Source organism: Homalodisca vitripennis, chromosome 3, assembly GCF_021130785.1.
Source record: "Homalodisca vitripennis isolate AUS2020 chromosome 3, UT_GWSS_2.1, whole genome shotgun sequence".
In the NCBI taxonomy this organism is placed as follows: Eukaryota; Metazoa; Arthropoda; class Insecta; order Hemiptera; family Cicadellidae; genus Homalodisca; species Homalodisca vitripennis.
In genome coordinates, this window is record NC_060209.1 from 54,950,589 (window position 1) to 54,974,123 (window position 23,535).

The following is a 23,535-nucleotide window of genomic DNA, read 5'->3' on the forward strand; positions in this document are numbered from 1 at the left end:
ATAATAGAAGAGTAAATAAGTCAAAGGTATAAATGTTGCCACATGAAATTGGCTTTCTTATGAAATTAAAGTGATAAATATGTTGGAATTGAATGTACAGTTGCTTCTGTACTACAGATGACTATCAAAGAAATGAAGTACATAAGGGCACACACATCTTTTATAGCCCCAATACGCAACAATTCTTTGCTCTCTCACCTTGTCCCTGGTGCGGTCTACCCAGTCCTGGCACTCCTGGTACAGGGTGCTGTGCTGCTGGTGCTCCTGGTAGTGCAGTTCTAGTCTCCTCATCATCTCCTTAGCGAGGGACAGCAGAGCATTGTACTTAGTTGTCAGCTGAGTTACGGCATTGGAAATGCGAGTGTCTGCACACGTCTCCAGCAGAATCTGTTCACAATAACATGAATGTAAAATATTTATAAAGGCCATTAAAACATATTTCATCAGGATTAGTAAAATACAGATTTATCTAAATGAACAATACACAAATATATACAGCATTTGATGAAAAATACACATTTTGATGGCCATCTTGGAAAGCGGTAAATAAATTATTACACTAAATAACTTCAGAACACTAATAGTTTTCAAAACTAACATTTGAAAATAGGAATAATTCTTAAACAGCATTTAACCTTTGTCAGAGTTTTTGTGACAATTCTAATACAAAGGTTGATTTTGCCCCTGAGAAAGTGCACACTCATAAAAATATAAAACCACCTAAAGTAGTTTACTCATTTGCTTTTTTGTTACAAAAAATATAGATTCTCTTGCACCTGCAGTATTAAAAATAGGAGGTTGGATATACCATGATTTCCCATATTGACTAAGTCCTGAAAGTTAGTTTTATAAAGTAACAATTTAAATTATGAATTAAATAAAGATTTCTTTATTACGAAGGAAAAACTATATAAATATTGTTGTGAATTAAAGAACCGGAACAAAGTTCATAATTTATAAAATAGTAAACTTTAAAAAAGAAGGTTCTCAAACAAACAAAATCAACATAACAATACAAATTTTTTAAGATAAATTGTTTAATCACTTGGAATTCAAAAATCAGAAAAAAGCTAGTTCCTGTTGTAGAAATTTCATAAAAGAAATGGTCTAACCTGAGCCTTCATGTTGAGTCGATCAAGCTCCTTCTGCCAGTCAAACAAGGTTTGCAGGTGAACTTGGAACTGCTCCAAGACGTTCTTCTTCTCCTCCAGACTATCCTGGAGCTTGTTAAAAGATCTCACAAGAGTCTCTGTCTGGTTCAGCCAGTCACTAGCTTCCTTGTGTTGTTCTTCATACTCAGTCCACTATTGGAAAAAAAAAGATCGTGACTTTTTATTAAAAAACTGTCAAACTATGTACTGAGACGTAAAGGAGTTTAAATTCAAATGCATTGCGATCTTTTAGCTCGTTAAGAAAAAGAGTTCCATATATTACTGACCTTGACAATACCCTCCTCCAGCAGCACTTTGGTGCGCTGTAGACTGTCTGTGTAGTTGTCAAACTCCTCTTGTAAGATGGCCACCTCCTCCTCGATCACTTCCTTGTCCTCAGGCTCAGCTACTCCACAGGTGACCTCTCCCTGTTGTAGAGCTTTTTGTAGCTTTTCCTCTCCAACTGGTAGCTCACTCTGCAGTACCTGTGTACACCAGATATAATTGTTGGTCATCAACAGTTTAATGCATCAAAAGATATTAAAAATTATTTGGACATACTAAAAATAGAAAAGTATTGAAAATAAATGGTTTAAACATCAAAGTAAACTAGGAGGTTGCTTACCTTGAGTTGTGATAGTTTGCCACTGAGTGTTTCCTTGTCCCCAGTGGGTTCAGCACACTTGCCCAGGCGTTCCTTTGCTGCTCGCAACCATTGGCCAAATTCGTTGCCTGCATCAATGAATGCTTGGTGTTGCTCTACTGTTTCCTGCACAGTATAATACGCATAGAGTCCATGTCCACTGGTTCTATCCCAAATAATCAAAACTATGAAATTAGCTTTCTTTCTTTCATTTCATTGTTACTAAAACTTACCTTCTGCTTGGCATAAAGCTCTTGTGCTGTTTTGCTGAGATTCTCGTACTTGCTGGAGATTTCGTTGGCTGGAGCTGCCTGCTGGAGATCCTCAGCCTTGCTGGCCACCGATTGGATCATCGGTTGGAAGCTGACAATGTCCTGCATGATACTGTTGGTCTGGCGTAGCGTAGCCTTGCGTTCACCGATAGCCAGCGAGCTCAGCCCAGAAGCCTGTCCTTTCTTTGCTTTGGTCACCTGATCAATAAAATTATATCAGGAAAATATTTACACAGAAAATTCAGTGGGATAAAATACATTAGAAAATAAAAGTACATTTCTAACAAATACTGTTGCTCAATTTGGAGATTCACCTTTTGTTCACAAACTTGTTGGAGTTTTGCCTCCCTATCTGTGATCCACTGTTGAAGCTGAGAGTAGGAAGATGAGTAATCAGCCCATTGTAGTAGGCTTGTCTCCAAGTGAACCTGGAAAAAGTTTTAATAACACTATTCAACAGTATCAAACACTTCATTGTTATATACACAAACATTTTTTATTTAGTTAATAGTTGTAAAAGTATTTAACTAGCAAAATATTGAACATGTGTGTGAAACATTCTGTATTGTTATTACCAAACGTAAAATAGTTAAGTTTCTAAATATTGTATCATGAAATAATTCTTTCTCTGTTATAAACGTTTACATCTCTTTCTATAGAATACATTATAACCAAATAACTGGATGTGAGAGCCGAATTTGTTGTTGATTAAATTGTAATGAACCATACGTTCTCAACCCTCTAATAAATCTTAATTGGCTTGTAATATATCTGATGTTAACACACAAACTCCTGTAAAAATGTAATATATAGATACAAAATTGTGTAAAATTTATGGTTTTATTACATTTTAACAAAATAGATGCTTGCTTATATACATAATTGTTGACATAATTACAAATTGCTAAATATTATATCAACAAAATGGTAATATAATATATCTTTATCAGGAAGATATCTAATGATAATGAACTTCTCTGGTAGCGCATACTCTCACTCATGAACTCAAGAATCTAGAAAGATTTTTTGATGTCTTCCATACAAATAATTTTTCAGACTTATATGTACAACACTTAGATTGAAGCTTATTAGGTTTTAACAAATATACATCTTTATTCGGACCGAATTGTATTTAAAAAAAAAAAAAAAATTAAAACTTTGGTCAGTCTATGTCTCTTGACCATAATATTTTATTTCTGACAGCTACATATCTCATAAATGAAGGAAACCCTCTCCAGTAAGTACACAGTATCAATACCTTCGCAGTGGATATCTTGCGCACCACTCTCTCCCACTCGTTCTGTATCTCTTTGAGCTGGTTGTTGATGACCTCCCGGCCATCAGAACGAGTATTGCGTAACACTTTCTCTCCGCAGTTCACTGTCGCATGGATCAAACTTTGCCCTTCTTCTCGATTGCGTAACAAATCCTGTAGTGCACACAACCGATAAGTGCAAAAATTCAATACATGATTCAACTATGTCAGCTGTTATAAAATAAACACACTATTATTATTAATGGCATTTAAATGTAGGTTTAACTTTTTTATTTCAAATGTAGCCCCAACAAACATGTAGATAGTAACATAATGAATCTCTTAATTGCTAAAAAAAATTTTGTAGAGGCAAGCTTCACTATTCTACATTATTCTGTAAACTAAAACTATTATATTTTTATACTAATAAAATAATGGTGTCAGATTACATTCTATTAGTTTCAAAATAGATAATGGGTTGTGTTATAGTTTTGGAATATATTAAATGTCTAATGAGAAAGAGAATGTTATGCTCTAATGTAAAATTAACAAGTAAAAGATTAAAAAGTTAACAAATCAAAAATAAAAATGTACAACAACAGGTCAACAATAAATTTTAAAAAGAACAAATTAACAATAATAATTTATCAGTTATAATACCAGATGGTAAAAAGTAACATTTAACAAAAATTTAGCAATAAAATATTTAAAAACCAATAACAATGAATTATAAATGATTATTACATTAGAGAATTCTTGAAATGTAAGTCCCCGGAATGAAACGCATTACTTACACAAAATTCCTTAACTTTTTAAAAAAAATATTAAACAAACTTTCATTCTTAATGCTACTTGGAAGGCCGTTTACACATTTGATCCCTATGTATGTTGGACATTGCTTGTATTTTTCTTTATTATGTTTTTATAATGAAATTTTGTGAATTGGTCCTTAAAAATCTCATCCTACAGTTGATATCCAGATTTTTATTGAGTGATTTAATATTAATTTAAATTTGGGGCAATGTACCTATTCACCATTTTAGCAAAACTTGAATTTAGAATATAATATAGATAATAAGTATCACTGATTACTTTACCAACTTTATTAAGAATAATGTTTGTAATTGATCTTTTTTGCAATTTCTTATTTCATTATTTATAAATTTCCAAACTATTTAATTTACTCAAAAGACTATCCTTAGGCTTTTAGTTGTTTGAAGGATTATTATCAATAAGTTTGTTTCAAACAAAGTAAATTCTCTATCATGCCACTGCTGATAGAGACCTGTATCTGAGCCAGTCTGGACTGCAGCTCCTCTCGGGTAGCATTACTAGAGGCCTGGCTGCACTGTCGTATCACCTCCTTGGCATTCTCTATCCACAACTGTGCCTTGCGTAAGTTGTCCTCGTACTGCTTGTGTTGGTCATGATTTGTCTCCACCTTCTTCAAAACATCCTTTGCAAGATTTACTTGCACCTGCACCACCATCAAACATGTTAACACTAAACATCTCACTGCGACAGAGAGGTCTATTTATATATATATATATATATATATATATATATAATCATATTAAATTTTGTTTTATTAAGTCTTATTACAACAGCACATCTACAATTATAATACAAGGAGTAATAAATGTATTGGTACACCTTTTTGTTAGGCTGTAAAAATCTCAAAAAAGTACTGGGTGGGTTCAACAAACTCCCTTCAGAAATAGCAGAACTACCTATAAGTTTATTCAAGAATAGTTTGTATGAGGTTTTGGTTAATTTACCATTTTATTCTATTCAGGAATGCTTGGAATCCAAAGAACTGTCAATGTGATATTTTATAAGATGTTTGTTGTGTTAGATTAAGTTATAGATTGACCTTTTGTTATAGTTACCACAGTTGATATAAATTATTTTGTATGGTTTTTAGATTTTATTGTACGCTAACTTTGTCCTAAGTTATATGTTTTGAAATTGCTAAATTTTCATGTATCTCTCTTATTTTCATGTTAATAAATAAATTATGTGAAATCAGAGCAGTGCTCTACAATAATTATTTTCAGTCAGACTTATTTATTCTTTAAGGGAGAAAGTGACTTTACGAGTCATTTTAATCAATATAACCAGAATGCAATCAAAAGTTTCTAGGGGATGTTTATATACAAAAGTCAAAACATCCTACTTTGCATTATTTACTATTGTCTTGAATACATCAACTCCTGGTCAGCTTAATATTTATGAAATCAGGCTAGAAAATGTAGTAATACAATTTAAATTAGATGCTGATGGCTACTAAGAAGGTTTACTTCATTGTTAAAAAAATAATTTCAGATGGGAACAATAAACATCACCTGATATCGGGAGTTAAGATGCCTCAATTGGTTGTTGACGTAAGTGTCCAGATGCGAGGCCAGCAGTCCAGACGCTGTGCTGTTGAACCTGTCTATCTGTTCCTGTCCCTTCTCCAGCTGGTTGAGAACATCCTGCAAAGAGAGATAGCTCAAACATCTGAGAAACAATTTAGAACATTCAAAACAATTAAGACAAATCGGCTAAAACAAATCGAAATTAATTACTGCCAAGTTACATAGAAGATTCATTACCTTGACATCTTTAACTTGTTTCTCCTTCTCCTGTACGGTGGCTAGAAGTGCATTCTTCTGCGCTTTCACGAGAATGTCCATCTGTTGCAGCCAATCAGAAAGTCTCTCGTACTCGTCCTTGTAGTCTCGCCATTGCACTACCATCGCCTCTACCTGCTCCTTCTGCTGTTTGATTTCTGCGTCAAACCAAGCACAACGATAATAAAGCATGAATAAAGATTGTTTCAATGTTTCTCAAGCCATAGAGTTTCATTATTTATGTTCTTTACAATGTTTCACTTACTTTCTTATGCTACACTTCCTAATTTCAAGTTAGTTCGGATCAAATTAAATTAAAATTAGTACATTTAATTGTTTTACTAGTTTATACAACAGCACAATGTTGTTAGTTGCAAAAATGCTCAGTTAATTACAAAATTAACTTGTTAAGAAATCTTTATTCTGAATTACATTACAAAGAAGAAAAGATCAAGATGAAAACAATTAACTTATTGTATTTCTAAAATGTAAAAATCCTACTAAAAAACTATTTAAATTAATTCTACCGCTTTTTATATACCGTACATTTATAATTTTGAGTTTGCTGGAAATTTTGAGGCAAAACTTATTTTGAGATATTTAAAAAAAAATCAGTATTATAATGAGATTAACTTAATAATGAAATTAATAGTGGTGATTATGTCTACTTAACATTACACAATATTACCTAAATGAACAAGATTTATGTTAAAAACTAATTTAAAAATTACATTGTATACAGGAAAGCATACAATTTCTATATATTTTACAGATTATTGAGTAATTAAACAGTTATTTATTAAAAATACAAAGCTATTCATTCAACTAATTTGAATTATAACGTAATTGAGCAAAACTGTATGCCAACAAATGCTCCTTTCATTGTTTTTAAGGCAAGTTTTTCTGTGATACTCTTTAAATAACCATGGAGTTACCAAAAAAATCTGGTCCCAGGATTTGAGGCACACCATACACCACCAGTGCTGTGTAATGTTGGATTTGCTGGAGGTTCACTTGAGTTCACATATAGTGGTCATGGATAGTAATGACATGTATTATATCTAGTAAATTTAAAATAAATACATGCATTTCAACAAAACTTGAACAAAATAAAAACTAGTTTATATGACAACTGTTTATCTCACCATTAAACAGGTTATGGAAACTCTCTGTTAGTGCTCGTATCTCGTTCCGGATAAGTTGCTGACCCTCAGGACTGGTGCTGGCCAACACCACCTCTCCTGTATTCTGCATGTGTTCCACCAGAAGCTCCCCTTGAGCCTGTGACATTACATGGATGGTAAAAGATACAAAGAATGACTTTTCCACTGACTAGCAAATTAAATTTCCAGTTTCTACCATAATTCTCTACATACTCTAAAACCCTATGAATATTTCTGTGTTGTTCAACATATGAAAGGTTTGAGTAATAGATAGTTTGATGGTGACTGTTGAGTTTTAATCCCTCCCTGTACATGCTGTATTGTTGCCAGTTTTACATATATGAAAACTTACTGATCCATCCCAGCATCAGGAAACAGCTGATGACCACAGAGATATGGTAACACCGCTTCAAACGCCATTGGACTAATTTATTACAGGCTGCTGCTATAGATAAAATTTCGACTCCAGATGATAAATGGTGCTCAGATGACTGATGAACAAGTTATATACTGGAAAGCTCAGAAAGAGAGCAAGTGGTATTTGTTACACGAGTCCAGTCCATTAACTGTTAACTGGCACAATTCTTGTGTTTCATACCTTAAATTATTGAAATATGCTTTATTAAAACTACGATATTTAAATGACAAACCTTATGATAAAATTTGGACTAATGAAAATAATAATAAAACAATATCTGCAACACTACTGGTATTTGAGTTATAGAGGTAACTATTTTCTTCTTCACTTAAGAGAAATAGTTTTCCTATAAAACTATTTCCAATCATCCTCCTACTTATAAATTTTATCATGGTTGGCTGAAGGAAGTAAACAATGTGTGGCGTTAATGAGAATTTCGAGATAAAAACAATGATAGAGAAATTACTGTACCTGTTTGTTGAGAAGCTGCTCCATTGGGGCAACAGCACTTTCAATTGCCAGTTTGTCACTTAGTGATCGCTGCTTCAAGGAAGGAATCTTTTCTCTGGCACGGTTTAGCCAACCAACAAGCTCGTCATGAGATTCCTTGTACACTCTGTGGTCTCTGTACTGGTCCTCCCTCTCTCCCAGCAGAGTCTGGACATGAAACAATAGTATCGATGATGACAAAATAGTACAAATACACAAGTCAGAACTGCTGAGTTTAAAACATAAAGTTACAAATTTTTAAACACAAAAATCGAGAAAGACATGCAAGCATTGATAAGGATAACAGTCTCATTAAATTTAAATACCAGGGTAATTTGTTATTTAAACTATACAATCTATCGCCCCTTTTTGTTAGACAAAAATAAATTCAAAAATAAAATATAAATATGAGAAAGTAATCTGCTACCGTAAGTAGCAAACTCTTTGATAATATAATATAATCACTTGGTGTATTTCACATTCCTTCTACTATTCTACTTTTTATACTAAAAAAAGAAGAGAAATTCAAAATCATCTAGCTTAACGACTTACACCCCCTTCTATCAGAATATTTGATTTTTATATTACACTTTTCACAGTACAATAATTAATACTAATAAGTGACCATACCCTGATTTTATTGGCGAGTGTGTCAAACTTGTGCAGGATTTCTTGAGCTTGAGTAGCTGCATGACTCTGCTGTCCACTGGCTAACATCTCAGAAGCCTTAGCCTTCAGCCCCTCTACTTCTATCTTCTCACAGCGTGCCTTCTCATCCAAGTGCTAAACAGAAAACATGTCATCTCAGACAGTTTTATACTTGCAATTAGAGTGGCAAAAAAATCTGCCACTCCTCATAATCAAAGGCCAGACTGGCTGGATTGGTAGTTATTGGCTGTACTATTATGAGCTCAACAATTTTGCAGTTACTTTTTTCTCATTGCTATAAACACAATTATCAAAATGTTGTTACCTTAATTCGCTCAAGCTGGTTCCGCTTCTCACTCATGGTAGTCTGGAAGGGGAATATCTCGGCATACGAGGTGTCCAAGTACTCCACGGTTTTGTTCAGCTGCTGGATATTTTCCAAGAAACCTGCCCACTTGTGTATAGACTCATCCAATATTGTCTAGCCACACAACGGTCAAAATTAAACGTCTATAAGTAAATATGGAATGATTTACTTAGAGTTAAGTTTTTCTTTTACAAACATTTAGTTAAGTTAAATTCAAAGTGAGAAAGTAACCCTGATAATTTACCTTGGTCTCCACCATTTTCGAGGCAAGGTTGCTCCATTGTTCTTGCAAATCAGCCAAGGCCTGGTTGATGACCATATGGCCGGCAGGGGCTGTGTTGGCCAAAACTGTTTGGGCCAGCTCCACTGACGTCTGGATGCGGCTGAAACCCTCATCCTTGTACAGCAGGAGGTCCTAAGAATCAAGAATTTATTTCAAAACATTCAATCCGTATTAAACTCGTAGTAGTTACAACTATAAATTACAAGGACTGACTGATTGTTTTACATTGACTCAGTCACTTTATAAAACTACAAAATGGCTAAGAAGGTTTTAGTGACAGTTTTGAAGAATAACAGACAAACCTGTATGGTGTCAAGCTTTCCCTCCAGATCTTTCTGAGAAGAGGCACTGAGGTCTGAGCAATATTGGAGCTTGCTCTTGATGTTCTCCAGCCAATGTGAGGTCTCAGCAATGTGAGAGTCGAACTCCAGATGGCTGTTGACATACTGCTGCCATCTGGTAGTCATACCCTGGAACAACAATTGAGTCAGAGGTCATCTTACATCAAACATTCATCTTGAGAGTAAGAGTCAAGTACTGACAGAACGGTTTAGCAACAGGCTAAATGTACCTTGACTTTAGTGGATAGTTGCTGGTACTTCTGAGCCAACTCTGCAATCTGAGTGTTGCGGGAACTGCCCTTGTGTAGCTGCTGAGCTCTCTCTGTAGCTGTGTCCATCTCCAGCTCCTTGGCCAGCACTTCTCCTTGCAGTGCCTATCACACAATTTTCGAAATTACAAAAATGTTCAATCAGTAAAAACCCAAATTGGCAAGAAAAGTTTTTTGTAATAATGCAGTTTTTTTATTACCTTGAGCACCTCCAACTGTTGCTGCTTATCGCTGCAGGTGGCCTTGAGGTCTACTGCATGCAGTTTTGTGTCTGTTTCCCGCAACCACGCCAGACACTGCTCCTTCAGGGCTTCATAGTCTGTCCACTGCTGAAGCTTAGCTTCCAGGGCTTCCATAGTGGACCTGCACAGATAAATACAGAAATATTAAATTCCCGAATATAACTTTAAAAATAACCATAAATTATATATAATCACTCATTTCACAAAAGAGCCTAGGCTACAACACACACTCATCTATGATGCCTGTAGAATTTAACACTTATTAAATAATACAATAATATTAGATGTACTGACTAAATTTGTGATACTTTAACACATAAAGTATTAATAATATTATAATGCAACTAAACATTGTGAAACACACTGAAGGGTTAAACTATATTCTATTACAAGCAAACCCTGCAAAAATTCAGGAGCCCCTACGTGCCATCCTCAGTAATCCTAATAGCTGTGCAGGAAGCACTATGGTAAAACAGTTTTCACAATAATGTTTCGTAATGAATAATCTCTTGTTTGAATACGAATGTGATCTAGTGGAATAAATAAGAAACAGTTTTAAGTAATTTTCGTCATTCCCTCTGGATCGTAGTTATTTATTTCTTTCAGACCCAATCGACAGTCTTCAATCGGTTGTTCCAAGTAATCAGCTGATTCTATTTCTGTTGTGTAGTGAATAAAGGTTGTAACATAACTTTTACATTACTGGTTCCCTGATTGTAAATGTTTTGTTGTGTTTACCGTGAGTAAATAAATGTGGCTCTTTGTGTAATTACTAATTACGTAATGGTGCAAGAAAGACTTACAGACGAATTTTTGGCTAAGTTGCTCTCCTGACACTTACTGGTCGGCATTTTCCTGCCACCATCCCTGCTACAAATAAGAAGGACAAGGTGAAGAGAGTATGCCACGTATGCAGATATACCAACGTCGGCGAGCAGCGGTAACGGGACATGATGTGCCAGGATTGCGACGTTCCACTTTGTGTGTCTGACTGTTTTCACGCCTTTCATATCATCAAAGATTTCTGAGGAGGCTTGCTATCTTTTACCTAACCTGTACCTTACTATGTTTATGAGAAAATACTGAATATACCCAGTCAAAGGGTCAATGGACCAGATACCAAATATCCACATTCTATGTCATAAATTTTAGGCTGTCATAAACTATTGTATGTGTTGAGAATAGCTCAAGATTGTGCTTGGATTCTCTCAGCAAGGTTTGCTATTTATTTAATGATTTTTTTAAATAAAATAATTATATAAATACGATCTCAGAAGTGTATATTGTACTATGCTTTTAATTTCATATTAGATTGTAAACGTTTGTCATTTCTGCTGTTGAGTGTGCCGTAGTTTTTTGCTGCAATATGTTAAGTTTGTTATTTCTTCATTATAAATTACTATATATCCTTTTGTTACTATAACAGATACATACTTGATGGCAGATAGCAATCCCTCCCATTCCTGCTGAGATGAGTCTATCTGGGCTCGGATGTTTACTTGTCCGGAGTCCACAGTTCCAGGCAACACCTTCTCTCCCAGAGTCCTGATTCCGGTGATCCTTGGTTCTTCCTCTGGCAGTGATGTCTGCAAGTTCTGTAACATAACTTTTTCTGGTGACCAACAACCTCTAAATGAATTCCCATTTAAGATTTTTAAATTACTAACCCGATCTTGATTACAACCAGTAAAACTTTAAAAATTTATTTACTAAAAAAAATGTAAGTTATATTATTTATTGGAATAATGCATACTCACTAATTGTAAATATACATAACACTAAAACAAATAGTTTATAAAAATAAAAGGATATAGAACAGATTTGAAATAAAGTATTAGAAATTAAAATTAGAACATTGTTGAGTTCTTCTTTTTAGTTATCTTTAACCTACATTTAAATAAATGAAACTAATTTATTAAGTGTAAAAATCATTTAACTGAATATAAAAAACAAGGCTGCTTGCTGACTGTTGTTACATAGTGTTTTGCCAAATAGTCAATTTTTACTAAGGGGCTTAGTGTTATTGTTTTCAATGTAAATAATTTTAACAACACACAACATTCATTATTTGAATTCAACTATCAAAAATAGATAATTTGCAAAATTAGCACAATTATCCATTTATCATTAGAACATGTAAAAAATACACCACAGCATGATGGTTGAAAACAATCTCATGATCGATGTAGAATATAGAATTCACCTTAAGCCTCTCGAGGTTGGTATGCAGAGAGATCCTCTCCAGGTCAGTGTCACCCCAGAGCAGCACAGTATTGTGGGTAGCGTCCAACCACTCCTGGGCATCCATCACCGCTTTGCTGTACAACTGATGGTTGCTCACAATCTCCTCATACAACTTAACAAATTCCTGCCACACAAAAACAAAACTGATGTCAGTGAAATTATTACTTCAGAAAATTAATCTGGTGCCTTCTAATTTGAGAAAACATAGATTAGTTGAGTTCTAATTATACAGAAGGTGAGCCTGAGGATTTACTGAGTTATAAAAATGTTTAGTAATATTAAAATAAATTATCTCAACTATTTATTTATTTTTGTTAAGTCCAGAAACAAGCAGTACAATTACTGTGGTATTTGTGTTTGTATTTCAGCTGATTGATTACCATGAGTTCAAATGATGAGATCTTGACAAAAAAATGAGCAGAATAAGCTATCACTACTGGATAATAGTGGTCATATGATCACACCAAGATTAAAGTTTGTATATGTATAATTATTCTGACATTAAATTTTCAAAAACCTTTTCGTTCATCATCACTAATTCTACAGATAATACAGTCTTGCAAATATCAATAACAACTTTTCTTTCAGGATTTTTTTACAGTCAATACTTGCTATAAATAGCAGAAATTTGATAACAGAATTAAAAGAACACTGCATACTTTCAGATGTAGGACGATGCATTTTGGAACAGTCATAGAAGCATTTTAACTGATGTAATTCAAATGCTTATGAATATATACTTGAATACACTTAAACTTTAGAAATTTTAATAAATTCTTATGGTAAAGGAAACTACTATTAATCCAGCAGTTGTGTACCTGTGCCCTGTGAAGTATCTTGGCGTGTTGGGTGGTTATGGTCGCCAGCTGCTGCTCAACCTGCGCATTGTGTTCCGGCAGAGACTCAATCTTGTCCCTCAGCTCGACAATGTCCTGGTTGTGTATTGTAGCATCATGCAGAACAGCCCTACACACAAAACCAGACTCACTACTTATAGCAGATAGCATGGTTTGGTTGGTCAAACTTAAGTGGCAAAAAGAAGAGTGGACTGAGAATTCGTTAAAATGGTTTTTTAGAAAATTCTTGTTCTACCAAAAGCATTAAGACAAAACATTTTACATTCAACAAATCTGTCATCTTAGTTCACAAACATCCATTATATAAACTTAAGATGTCCATGTTGAAAACCCTATGCTGGAAGTATCCATCTGCTCCTAATTGGGTTGGACTAAGATTATATAAGATACCTATGGAATAAGTTAAACCTTCAGTTTCTGCTCTACCTTGTAATCACAGATTGATAAAACTGGTTTAATATGGTTTCTGCAATTTTGATAGTAAAAATACGGTCTTAAAACATGAATATATAAAACAATGGGTTGAGGAAGCGTTGTTGTGAAGAAGAAAAAAACCTTTTATCATTTGCAAATGGATGAATTAATTTTAAAATACATACATTAGTTTAGTACGTTATTATTTGAAATGTTCCTGTTTGACACTTAGCCATGTTGTTAATCTGTTGGGGTATACTCATGCATCACTTCTTTAGAACATTATTTTCAACCAAGCTCTTACTGAAAGTTCATAATAATAACAAGTTCACAATAAGTACAATTAATTATAAATTGTAATTTTGTTATTCAGAATAAAGAAGTTTCTGATTTCAAATACTTTATATTGTAATAATTTCTAGTAAAGGGTAAATCAAACATTACCTGTTTAATGTTGGTCAATGTGTAACATAAACTGTTTGTTTTCAAGAGAATTTCAGAGCATTTTTAACGCTAGATAACTTTTGGATCAAAACATGTACATTTGTAACCTATTAAAATTTTTATGTTGAGTACATTTTATAATTTTTTTATACTTTAATATTTGTTGCAATTTTCACAAATACAGGGTGGTGCATATGTCAGTTTCCTCATAAGTTGGAATATATTGTTTCAATAGGTTGGTAACAATGTTAAGTTGGCAGCAACACTGAGTAAGTTCATTTTTCTCTGTTCCAGAGGCTAGTGTAAAGTGACGCTCTTTGCATCTGTTATATTTTTGCATGTGTTTTTTAAATGTTTACAATCCAACAACGAATTTACATCCTTCAGTTGTGGTGTAAGCATAATAAAAATACTGCTATAATAATTGGAGAATTTAGTGGTAAATATCCAGCTGTCGCGATAATCACTCGACAGTATATGCAGAAGTTAAATAAGAAATTTGAAAATACGGGAAGCATTTTAAGTGACCCAAAGTGTGGTAGTCCACGATCAATTTGCAAGGAAGGAAACCTGCAGACAGTTGCTCAAGCTTTCGTAGCCACTCCCGGTAAATCGACTCATAAGGCATCTGCTGAACTAGAAATATCAAAAAGAAGCGTGCAAAGAACGTTAAAGCAATTAAAATCCAAGCCATAACTTCCATCTTTACTTCAAGCGCTTCACGAGGATGATTCCGGTAGGCGATTGGAATTCTGTAAGACAATAATTATCTGCTCAGCGGCTGATCCAAATTTATTGCAATCAATTTTGTGGTGTGATGAGACATGTTTCAAACTAAATAGATGCATTAATCAGCATAACTGCATGTACTGATCGGATGTAAATCCTCATAACGTAATCCAAGCAGAACTCAATGTGCCTGGTGTTATGGTATGAGGAGGTATTTCAAGTACTGCACAGATTGCTCCTTATTTTCTTCAAGGAAATATTAACTCAGAAAATTACTTACGGTTGCTGCAAGAAGTAGTAGGTCCCGAGCCCAGAACAATTCTGTTTTCAATATGCAGCACATTTTGGTATCCAAGTTCTAGATTTTTTAAATAACACATTTAATGAATGGATTGGTCACCGTGGTACAATCGATTGACCTGTGTGTTCGCCAGACCTGACCCCATGTGATTTTTCACTGTGGAGTATTACAAAGGAGATTGTGTATGCTTCAAAACCGCAAAATCTTGACGAACTCAGAAACCTAATCAGAAATGCATTTAAACTTGTTAATAACAATAAACCTTTATTGCAAAAAATTTGTGATTCTGTTCTCAGTCGTATGAAATGTATACAAAATCAAGGTGGACATTTCGAACAACTGCTATAACATTGTATGGTAATAAGTAATTTCATATAATGAATTTGTTTTCTTGCCTAAAAGTGTTTTATTCAATTAAACTAGAAACACCTCTAACTTTCTCTTCGGGGGAAACTGACATATGTGCCACCCTGTATTTAATTTCAAGTAATTTTAACTTTAATATTCAATCTTTTAAAGTTAAATATTAACTATAGTATTTGATCAAAATTTATAAAGATGACTATGTATTTTATGAAGAAATTTTAGTAGAATGTTTATTGCGAGAAGAAATTTTTATTTTTGAATATAGCCAGACTCTTTATTAAGTTTTGTTGTATTGGAATTAATTTTATATTCAAAACAAAAAAATTTGTATCATTTTGTAAATTTAGTAAAAAAATTTCAGAACTTCAAATAAATCTACGTATCTGAAAAGACTATTTTTAATGTCTTTTTTAAATGTAATTCCTGGCTATGAAATTATACTTAAATTAAATTAAAATTCATACTGTGTATCGTAATCAACAAAGAATACGATAAATGTAACATAAGATATGTTGATGAGACCACCTTGCCACCAAGTAGATTGTCATTTTCTCACAAAATATCACCACTCATATATTTTTTAAATTATGTTAAGCCTAGTGTACATAACATGCAGAGTTGAATATATTTTAGACATTATTTTGAAAGTTAAAGGTAAATTCCTTATTTATTTTAGGGTGATAATGATAAAATGCAACACTTTGTGTTTAGGTTAACATGTTACCTATAAACTTGCAGTTGGGCTCTCTTCTCATCAAGTGTGGCCTTGAGTTCAGGTTCGTTAGGTAGGGAAGTTTCTGCTTCTTTTAGCCACTTCAGTAATCCTTCTACACACTCCTCAAATCCGCTCCACCTGATAAAACACAATGATTATACATGATCTTCAATATAACTAATTGTCAACAGTACAGTTGGAGGAATTTAGCTGTGCTCGTAGGGCCCAAATACTACCCTTTCAACAAATAAACGCTATCTGTGTGGCTGTTTGCATTTACGTGCTAGCCGCTGAGATGAAGGCGCAACAATCTCTTTAACAACTTTTAACTCACGATTTCGACTTGCAGATTAGTACTGACAAATATGTTATTTTCAAAAACACGTTAAACAACTGAAAAACAAGGATAAGTCCTATTATTACTATTATTTGGTATTCTCTTATTATTTAATTCCACCACAATCAGCACTGTTACAAAACAGACTGATTGTAGCGAGTATGATGAGTTATTTGAGTTATGAGTTATGATGAGTTACGATTCCTGAAAGGAGGGTTTTACCCATGAGTCACAGGAAATGTTTTCGGGACGAAGCGCATAATGCTACACCGCCACCCCTCCCGCCAATCACCACACACTCAAGATCACGCGCGCAGCTAAAGTCCTCGAACTGTACATAGGTGAATTTTATGACACGTAACTACTAGAACAGTTAGGAATGTATTATAATAATTGTTTGTTTTATGATTATTTTCATGAGTAAAAGGCTTCAAAACACAAAATAAATAAGTTCAAATAAATACTTTCATTTCACATAATATTTTTTCTATTTAAGAGAGAGATTTGAAATCCTAAAATGTTGCAGTATTTCTGTGTTTCACTAATAACTATATAATATTAAATGTCTCTAAAACCCACCGTAATTCTATGACTGAACTTTAAATAGACACAAGTTTTAAGTACAAAAAGTAACAGCATACTTTTGATTTGGTTTGAAATAAAAAGAACTGCTATTATTCAAAATGTTTGTTGATACCTATGCTAATCATAATGTAACTGACCTGGACAGTTTGGCTTGCAGTTCCCTCTCTAGGCTGGAGACTCCATCATACAGAGAGTCCAGGCTTTGCTGGAGTTCCTCCAGTTGAGAACGGATAGTCTCCCGACCTTCCACCGCTGTTGTGGCATAGCACTTCTCACCCAACTCCACTGTGGCGTGCAGCAACAGTGTGGCAGTTGGTCGCTCACCTACCAGTGTGTTCAGGCGTGCACTGCGCTCTGTTAGCTCTTGCTGCATAGCAGATGCTGACGCATCACTGCATGACTGATAGCGTGCGTGTGCATTGGTCAACCAGTTCGAGCACTCTTTGTACTTCGACAGATACACCTCGTGATCGCTCACCGCTTGTTCACACTTCTTCACAATCTCCTAAATGTGCAACAAGAACATTTTGTAAACAGCCATTGTACAGAAACAAAAAATTATATTTTAAAACTGTACTGAATTTTAATAAATTATAAATGAGTTGTAGTACATCTCTTTACCTTTGCTGTTGTTTGAATGGACTGGAAGCGGGAGGTTATTTGTTGAACGTTGACTGATATTTTAGCCTCTCCCGACATCTGGACTAGTTCTGAGGAATCGTCTGTCATCTTGTCCAGCTCTGCCTCATGCTGGCGCAGGCTTACCAACATTGACTGTTCAAACATTAACAACAATACCATTAAAAGAGGTAGTGAATTGAAAATTGTACAATAAACACTTGTTTATCCTTAAATATCAATGATAATAATTTCATTGGAACATTACATGAGGTAAAAATACAAAATTTACCAAACCATCACCAACCATTATATTAAATTCAAAAAGGTACCTTTTTTGTTACTTTCATGATAAATTAAATACTAGCCCCTTAACTGCCATGTCCGTGTTATCATGAGCCAAACTGCTGCTTCGCTACACGACACCTGACAGCTTTCAGATGATACACATTGGTCTCTAATAGTGTTACCTGGACTATAGAAACAGAACGTTGATGTCTTTTTCAATAGTGGTTTTGAAGTTGCTACTGACTTACAACTTCACTTTACAATGAATACAACTTAAGTATAATTATTAGTAAAAATCCTTAGCATTTACAACACTTGACATCTTCAACATCCTTTGAGATTGGCCTAATGTTAACATAGTCCTGGTTTTATTCCATCAATCGCATTTTTCAATTCCTGACATTTCAGTAAATTGGTATTGAATCTCTAAACTCAATTCAATCTCTAAAAAAAAAATTTAATAATTTTGTTATTTTAATGTAATTTTTTATTGTTAATTATAAGAATAATATGTCACTAACCCAAGAGCAGATAGAAGATTCTTTGTATGAAGTTTGTTTTTGACGATAGAAGATATGATATTCTAGTCCTTGATAGTCGGTGTATACAGAGATATGCAATGTTTGTGTTTATTAAAAAAATAATTTTTATTTAAAATAATAATGAAACCATCTTGTGTAAAGTTATAACAAAAACAAATGTTCAGAGTTAAATAACTTTCTTATTTATAACAGTAAATTTAAACCATGCAATCATGCGACATAACAAAATAATAATTACCATGCAAATGAGTAAAATTTCTAGTGTAACAAACTGTGTAATGAAGGTGAAACTAAAACACCGTTGTTAGTGTACATTAATTATTAGACACTACAGATTCAGTGTATGTGTATATATGTGCTAAAAATAATCTGTAAGTATGAACAAAACTGTTTGCTGTAATTATATTTTGTTGTAATTATTTTAAAGCACAATGAACTTTAGAGATTTTCAAATCTACTTTTCTTTATATTATTCCTGCAAGATTTTTTGTAAGTTTATCTCTAGATGTAGTGGTAATTTTTTATAGAATAAGATAATAAACTACTATTTTCTTCATACTGAATAAAGACTCCCTAAATTAGTAAAATTATAAATAATGTTATATTATTATTATAATTATTAATAATAATTATAAATTAGTAAAATTATAGTATAGTAACTAAGCATATTGTTAAAAAAGGCTATGTAAGGAACAAATAAATATAATAAGAAATTCTTTTTCTGCAGCACACACAGCAAGAATTATCAGTGTATTAAGAATTGGAACTTATTTATTACTATAAAAATTTTTAAATTTAATAATTGTTTACTTAAATAACAGATTTATATAAAAAAAGTTTGATTATTTCAAACTGCACTGGGTTAGAGAAAATATTAAGCTTCCTCAAGACGCCAATGCAGCAGTCATTTATAATTAAAAAATAATTACTACAAAGTATTACACACAATTTACAACCAACACAAAATTAAATATAAAAATAAGTATTTTAAGTGAAAATTACTAGCTAAACAGGAAAAATATCATTAATATAAAGGAGAATTCCACCAAATGTTCTAAGGATAAGAGATTCTCTGTGCTGAAATACAGAGGAGACCACAGACGTACAATTACATGAACTGACATCAATAGTACACGAATACAATACGAATACATGCTGTACATCTACACAAGATATCTTCTGAATAACACCATTTACGACATTTATTCATCCTGTCTACATAACAACTAGTCCATTTCTAGGTTCCACAACAAACTGGTTGTGTAAAGGTAAGTTCAATACATGTCAATCAGATTGAAGCTAAAAGACAAGATTATATTATGAACAATTTTGAAATAAGTATTTTGAATTGAACTGAATTAAATATATAAAAATTATATAAATTTAGCCTTCCTGATTCCAACAGATTAAATTTGCAAAGATTTAATAGATACGGTAGTGTAAACAATCTTTAACTGTGCAGTATTTGACCTTTTGTTATTAACCAGACACTATACTGCTTAGACAACCAGAAAGTATGGAACATAGTTATGATGTTGCCGTCTAATTCTATCGAAGATAAATGAGAAATGACTGACAGAGAGCCACAGCTAGAAAGAGAGAGAGAGAAAAGCTAACGAGAGTTGTCTTACTTGCTCCAAGTGATCGGCAAGCGTCACCATCTCTGCTACTTCCTTATCGTATGAGTCTATTAGTTTACTCAGATCCTAGGAACCAACCATTACTGTTGTCACTTGTGTAAATATATAACAAAAACATTCATTCTTATTTGTCTTTCATGTTGAAATGCTTAATGTATTTAAAAAATTGAGTGTTTATGATTATCAAGAGTTACATGGCATATCCAAAAAGTAAGTGTACTGAGGCTCTCATGGCCGGAAGGATGTTTTTTCAACATGGCTACTCTGCCATGTAGCCTGATTCCTCCCCTTTCCTTCTCTCTCAATGTACTGACCTCGAACTGTTCTCTTTGAGGAGGGAAGGAATCAAGCTACATGACAGTGTAGCCAACATGTCGAGAAAAAAATCCTTCCAGCCACACAGATCTACAGTACATTTACTTTCTGGATATACCTTGTATTTACCTGACTGTAAATTCATTCAACCAACAAATTCATAATATGGTGTTGTATTCATTACAATGAACTGTGTATAAAATATACATACCACTGTATAATATTCTAAATGTTTCTGTTCATGTGTGTTATGCAATAATGGACAAGGTTTCTTTAAAAAGTATTTAACTATATTTTGTTGTTCATATATCAATTACAAAAGTGAGATACGCAAAGCTGAAATATAATATTGATGAAGTCAACTCGTGTATAAGTAGATTATGTCCTCAGGAGGGCTTATTTCTAACTGGCATACAACTTCCAGTTGAATCTATACTGGGCACAGCAACAACTGTGTTACTTCATATGTGTAACTCCCAAGGATGTTCAGAAGCGGCACATCACTAACCGCAAAAAGATATCAGGGTAAAAGTGTGGATCGATAGGTCTACTCTTCTGTGGAGGATGACTGTTGGAGTGGGTGGAGTGTTGTAGTGTTAAAGGCTGTTGCTAGCATGAGAAAGTATCTACCCGCCTCGAATAGAGGAGGCTGGAACAGAGCCAGCCTCCCCTTCTTCCAAGGTGACATGATTGAGATACAGAACCTACCATCCCTCCTCATGAGATCTTGTGGGGAAACTTACTTTCCTGAAAATCCTATCTCTCCGGAAGCAAGTGCTAAGGTCCTTTTAGGACTAAGTGCAATGAGGGGTTTCCTCAGCTTCTTGACTTTTTTAAATGAACAAACATTTAAAAAAAATACAAAAGTAGATAATGAGCACAAATTGCAACTTCACTAAGCTGTAGACAGCTCATGTCAAATTTCGCTGCATCATTTATCAAGTGCTCATTGTATTTATATATCATGTATTATGCTAAAATGTGTTAAACAGATATTTTGCACCAAAGCTTTGCGAAACTGTGATTCTTAAGATAATTATTCATAAAATCAACAGATCTTTGAAGACAAGGATTTAGCTGGAAAACACAATAAGATCAAAACAAACTTATATTTTCTGTATTTTTATACTTCAATAGTTCACCGTGAGCATAGGTCAGAAGGACAGCCTATAAAAAATATTACTCAGGAGTTTTCTAATACTTTTATAATCATATGAAGTTTAAATAGTCTGACTTGTGAAAAAAAGACATGTTCTTTAGCCAATGCTCTTGTGCTATTTTACTATTATATTCAAAACATACTTTCACCTTTGGTACGGTTCAGATAATGGATTATTTGGAATAATAATAGGACTGCGACACTTGCCATCGTTAAATGTTATCAAAACCTGAAATATTACATTTCAAGATTTGATATATGCTCTCTTTTTCAGTTACAACTCCTAAAACATAACTGTAAGCATGGATAAAAGTTATTAAATGAAGAAAAATGGTAACTCAACAACAGTAAAGTTTGAGAGGAACTTACATGTCCTTAACTTTAATTTTCGTATTTTCAGGACCATTTTTCTACATTTATCAACTTCTAAGCATGCTTAATCTAATATTTTATGATTTGATACTTAAGAAAGATAGTGCATGGCATTTCTTTAAATTTTGTGTTTCATGGTTTTTTGACACTTTGCAAATGTCCTGTTTATGAGTTTTGATTGATACTTGTGACAGTTCACTAGTAACTCTTGCTCAATGCCACCTGCGTTCAGTAGTCAGTTTGTGTCTTGCCAATTAGAATAACATACATAAAAAAACTCATATCATAACTCTTTATATCTTCTTCTTCTCTAGATATGAAGTATAAATGGACTAAAATGCAACGATTTGACAAAAGTTTACTTCAAAAATTTCTTCTAGACTTACTTCAAAAAATGGTAGATTAGGATATGGTGTTCCATGGAGAGTATTTTGAAGAAAAACACTTCTCAAAACGTTGATGAAAAAAGCTTTTTCCACTCAAACTTTGTATAGATTTAATATATTATGTTTGTAGAAGTTTAATTAATAATTCATCATTAAGTACCATAATGTCTATCAACCTACAGAGCTTAAAATTTCATAAAAGTACTTAATAATCTGAAATAAAGGTTACAAGTCAGAAGTTCATAAATACAATGTTAAAGTAATTGGAAAGAAATTTCAGCTATCCACACATAGGGATGCATCGAGAATCACCAAATGATTTAGAGAGATACCAATACTCAACTGTAGATCGCAACTACAGAAATTGCTTAGTGACAAGCAACATTTTTGTAAAGTAATCCATTAGAATTTTAATACTAATATAGGGGAAAATATAATATATTGGACCAAGTGAAATAACAGAAGCTATAAGTAAAAAATAGCCAATTACCAGAAGCTACTTGCCTCGGACACAAAAATATAAAAAAACCAATAGTTAGATATAGGCTATTTAAGATTTTTAATCATAACATAAACACAAGATAATGAAAATCAAAATTCAGGCGTTCATTCTAGTTTTTCATGATCTAGATATAAAAAAATCACTCTTTTTACATATGTTTAGAACAAGTAATCAATATTCATTTTGACGGAAATGTGTTTAGTCTTACTTATACTACGTTATTATTATTTAATATTTTTATTTAATATTATTGTTTTCTTAATGTTCCACACTATAGTTTACACATGTTATTGTAAGCAAAAGCTGAGTGAATCACTCTTACAATCGTATTTTTAAAACTCTACATCAACTATGTGGAAAAAAAATAGTTATTTAATTGACATATGACAATTAACCTTTCCTATTTTATGAGGAAAAACTTCATTAGTCGAAGTGTTTTTGTACTCTACAGCTCTATGAATAATTCAAAAAAATTTCAAAACCTACAGTAGTAGAAATCTTTCAGGTCTTTAAAAGAACATCCAAGAATTAATAGAATAAAAGTACACAAGATGGAGAGTATTTA

General features: G+C 33.2%; 1 protein-coding gene across 1 annotated transcript in view; it reads right to left on the reverse strand.

Annotated features, from left to right (window-relative positions):
* Nucleotides 1–23,535, reverse strand: part of LOC124358202 (nesprin-1-like) — a 363,429-nt gene that overhangs the window by 180,331 nt on the left and 159,563 nt on the right. Inside the window, exons 51-74 of the mRNA XM_046810494.1 lie at nucleotides 17,770–17,922; nucleotides 17,286–17,653; nucleotides 16,236–16,364; nucleotides 13,219–13,366; nucleotides 12,360–12,524; nucleotides 11,591–11,751; nucleotides 10,115–10,277; nucleotides 9,876–10,019; nucleotides 9,607–9,774; nucleotides 9,266–9,436; nucleotides 8,980–9,135; nucleotides 8,637–8,789; nucleotides 7,989–8,174; nucleotides 7,082–7,217; nucleotides 5,919–6,094; nucleotides 5,667–5,798; nucleotides 4,607–4,798; nucleotides 3,325–3,495; nucleotides 2,381–2,494; nucleotides 2,028–2,264; nucleotides 1,777–1,920; nucleotides 1,439–1,636; nucleotides 1,113–1,304; nucleotides 199–387 (exon numbers count right to left, since the gene is read on the reverse strand). Of these exons, the coding sequence (XP_046666450.1) occupies nucleotides 199–387; nucleotides 1,113–1,304; nucleotides 1,439–1,636; nucleotides 1,777–1,920; nucleotides 2,028–2,264; nucleotides 2,381–2,494; nucleotides 3,325–3,495; nucleotides 4,607–4,798; nucleotides 5,667–5,798; nucleotides 5,919–6,094; nucleotides 7,082–7,217; nucleotides 7,989–8,174; nucleotides 8,637–8,789; nucleotides 8,980–9,135; nucleotides 9,266–9,436; nucleotides 9,607–9,774; nucleotides 9,876–10,019; nucleotides 10,115–10,277; nucleotides 11,591–11,751; nucleotides 12,360–12,524; nucleotides 13,219–13,366; nucleotides 16,236–16,364; nucleotides 17,286–17,653; nucleotides 17,770–17,922 (4,146 nt within the window). The remainder of the gene's footprint in view (nucleotides 1–198; nucleotides 388–1,112; nucleotides 1,305–1,438; nucleotides 1,637–1,776; nucleotides 1,921–2,027; nucleotides 2,265–2,380; nucleotides 2,495–3,324; nucleotides 3,496–4,606; nucleotides 4,799–5,666; nucleotides 5,799–5,918; nucleotides 6,095–7,081; nucleotides 7,218–7,988; nucleotides 8,175–8,636; nucleotides 8,790–8,979; nucleotides 9,136–9,265; nucleotides 9,437–9,606; nucleotides 9,775–9,875; nucleotides 10,020–10,114; nucleotides 10,278–11,590; nucleotides 11,752–12,359; nucleotides 12,525–13,218; nucleotides 13,367–16,235; nucleotides 16,365–17,285; nucleotides 17,654–17,769; nucleotides 17,923–23,535) is intronic.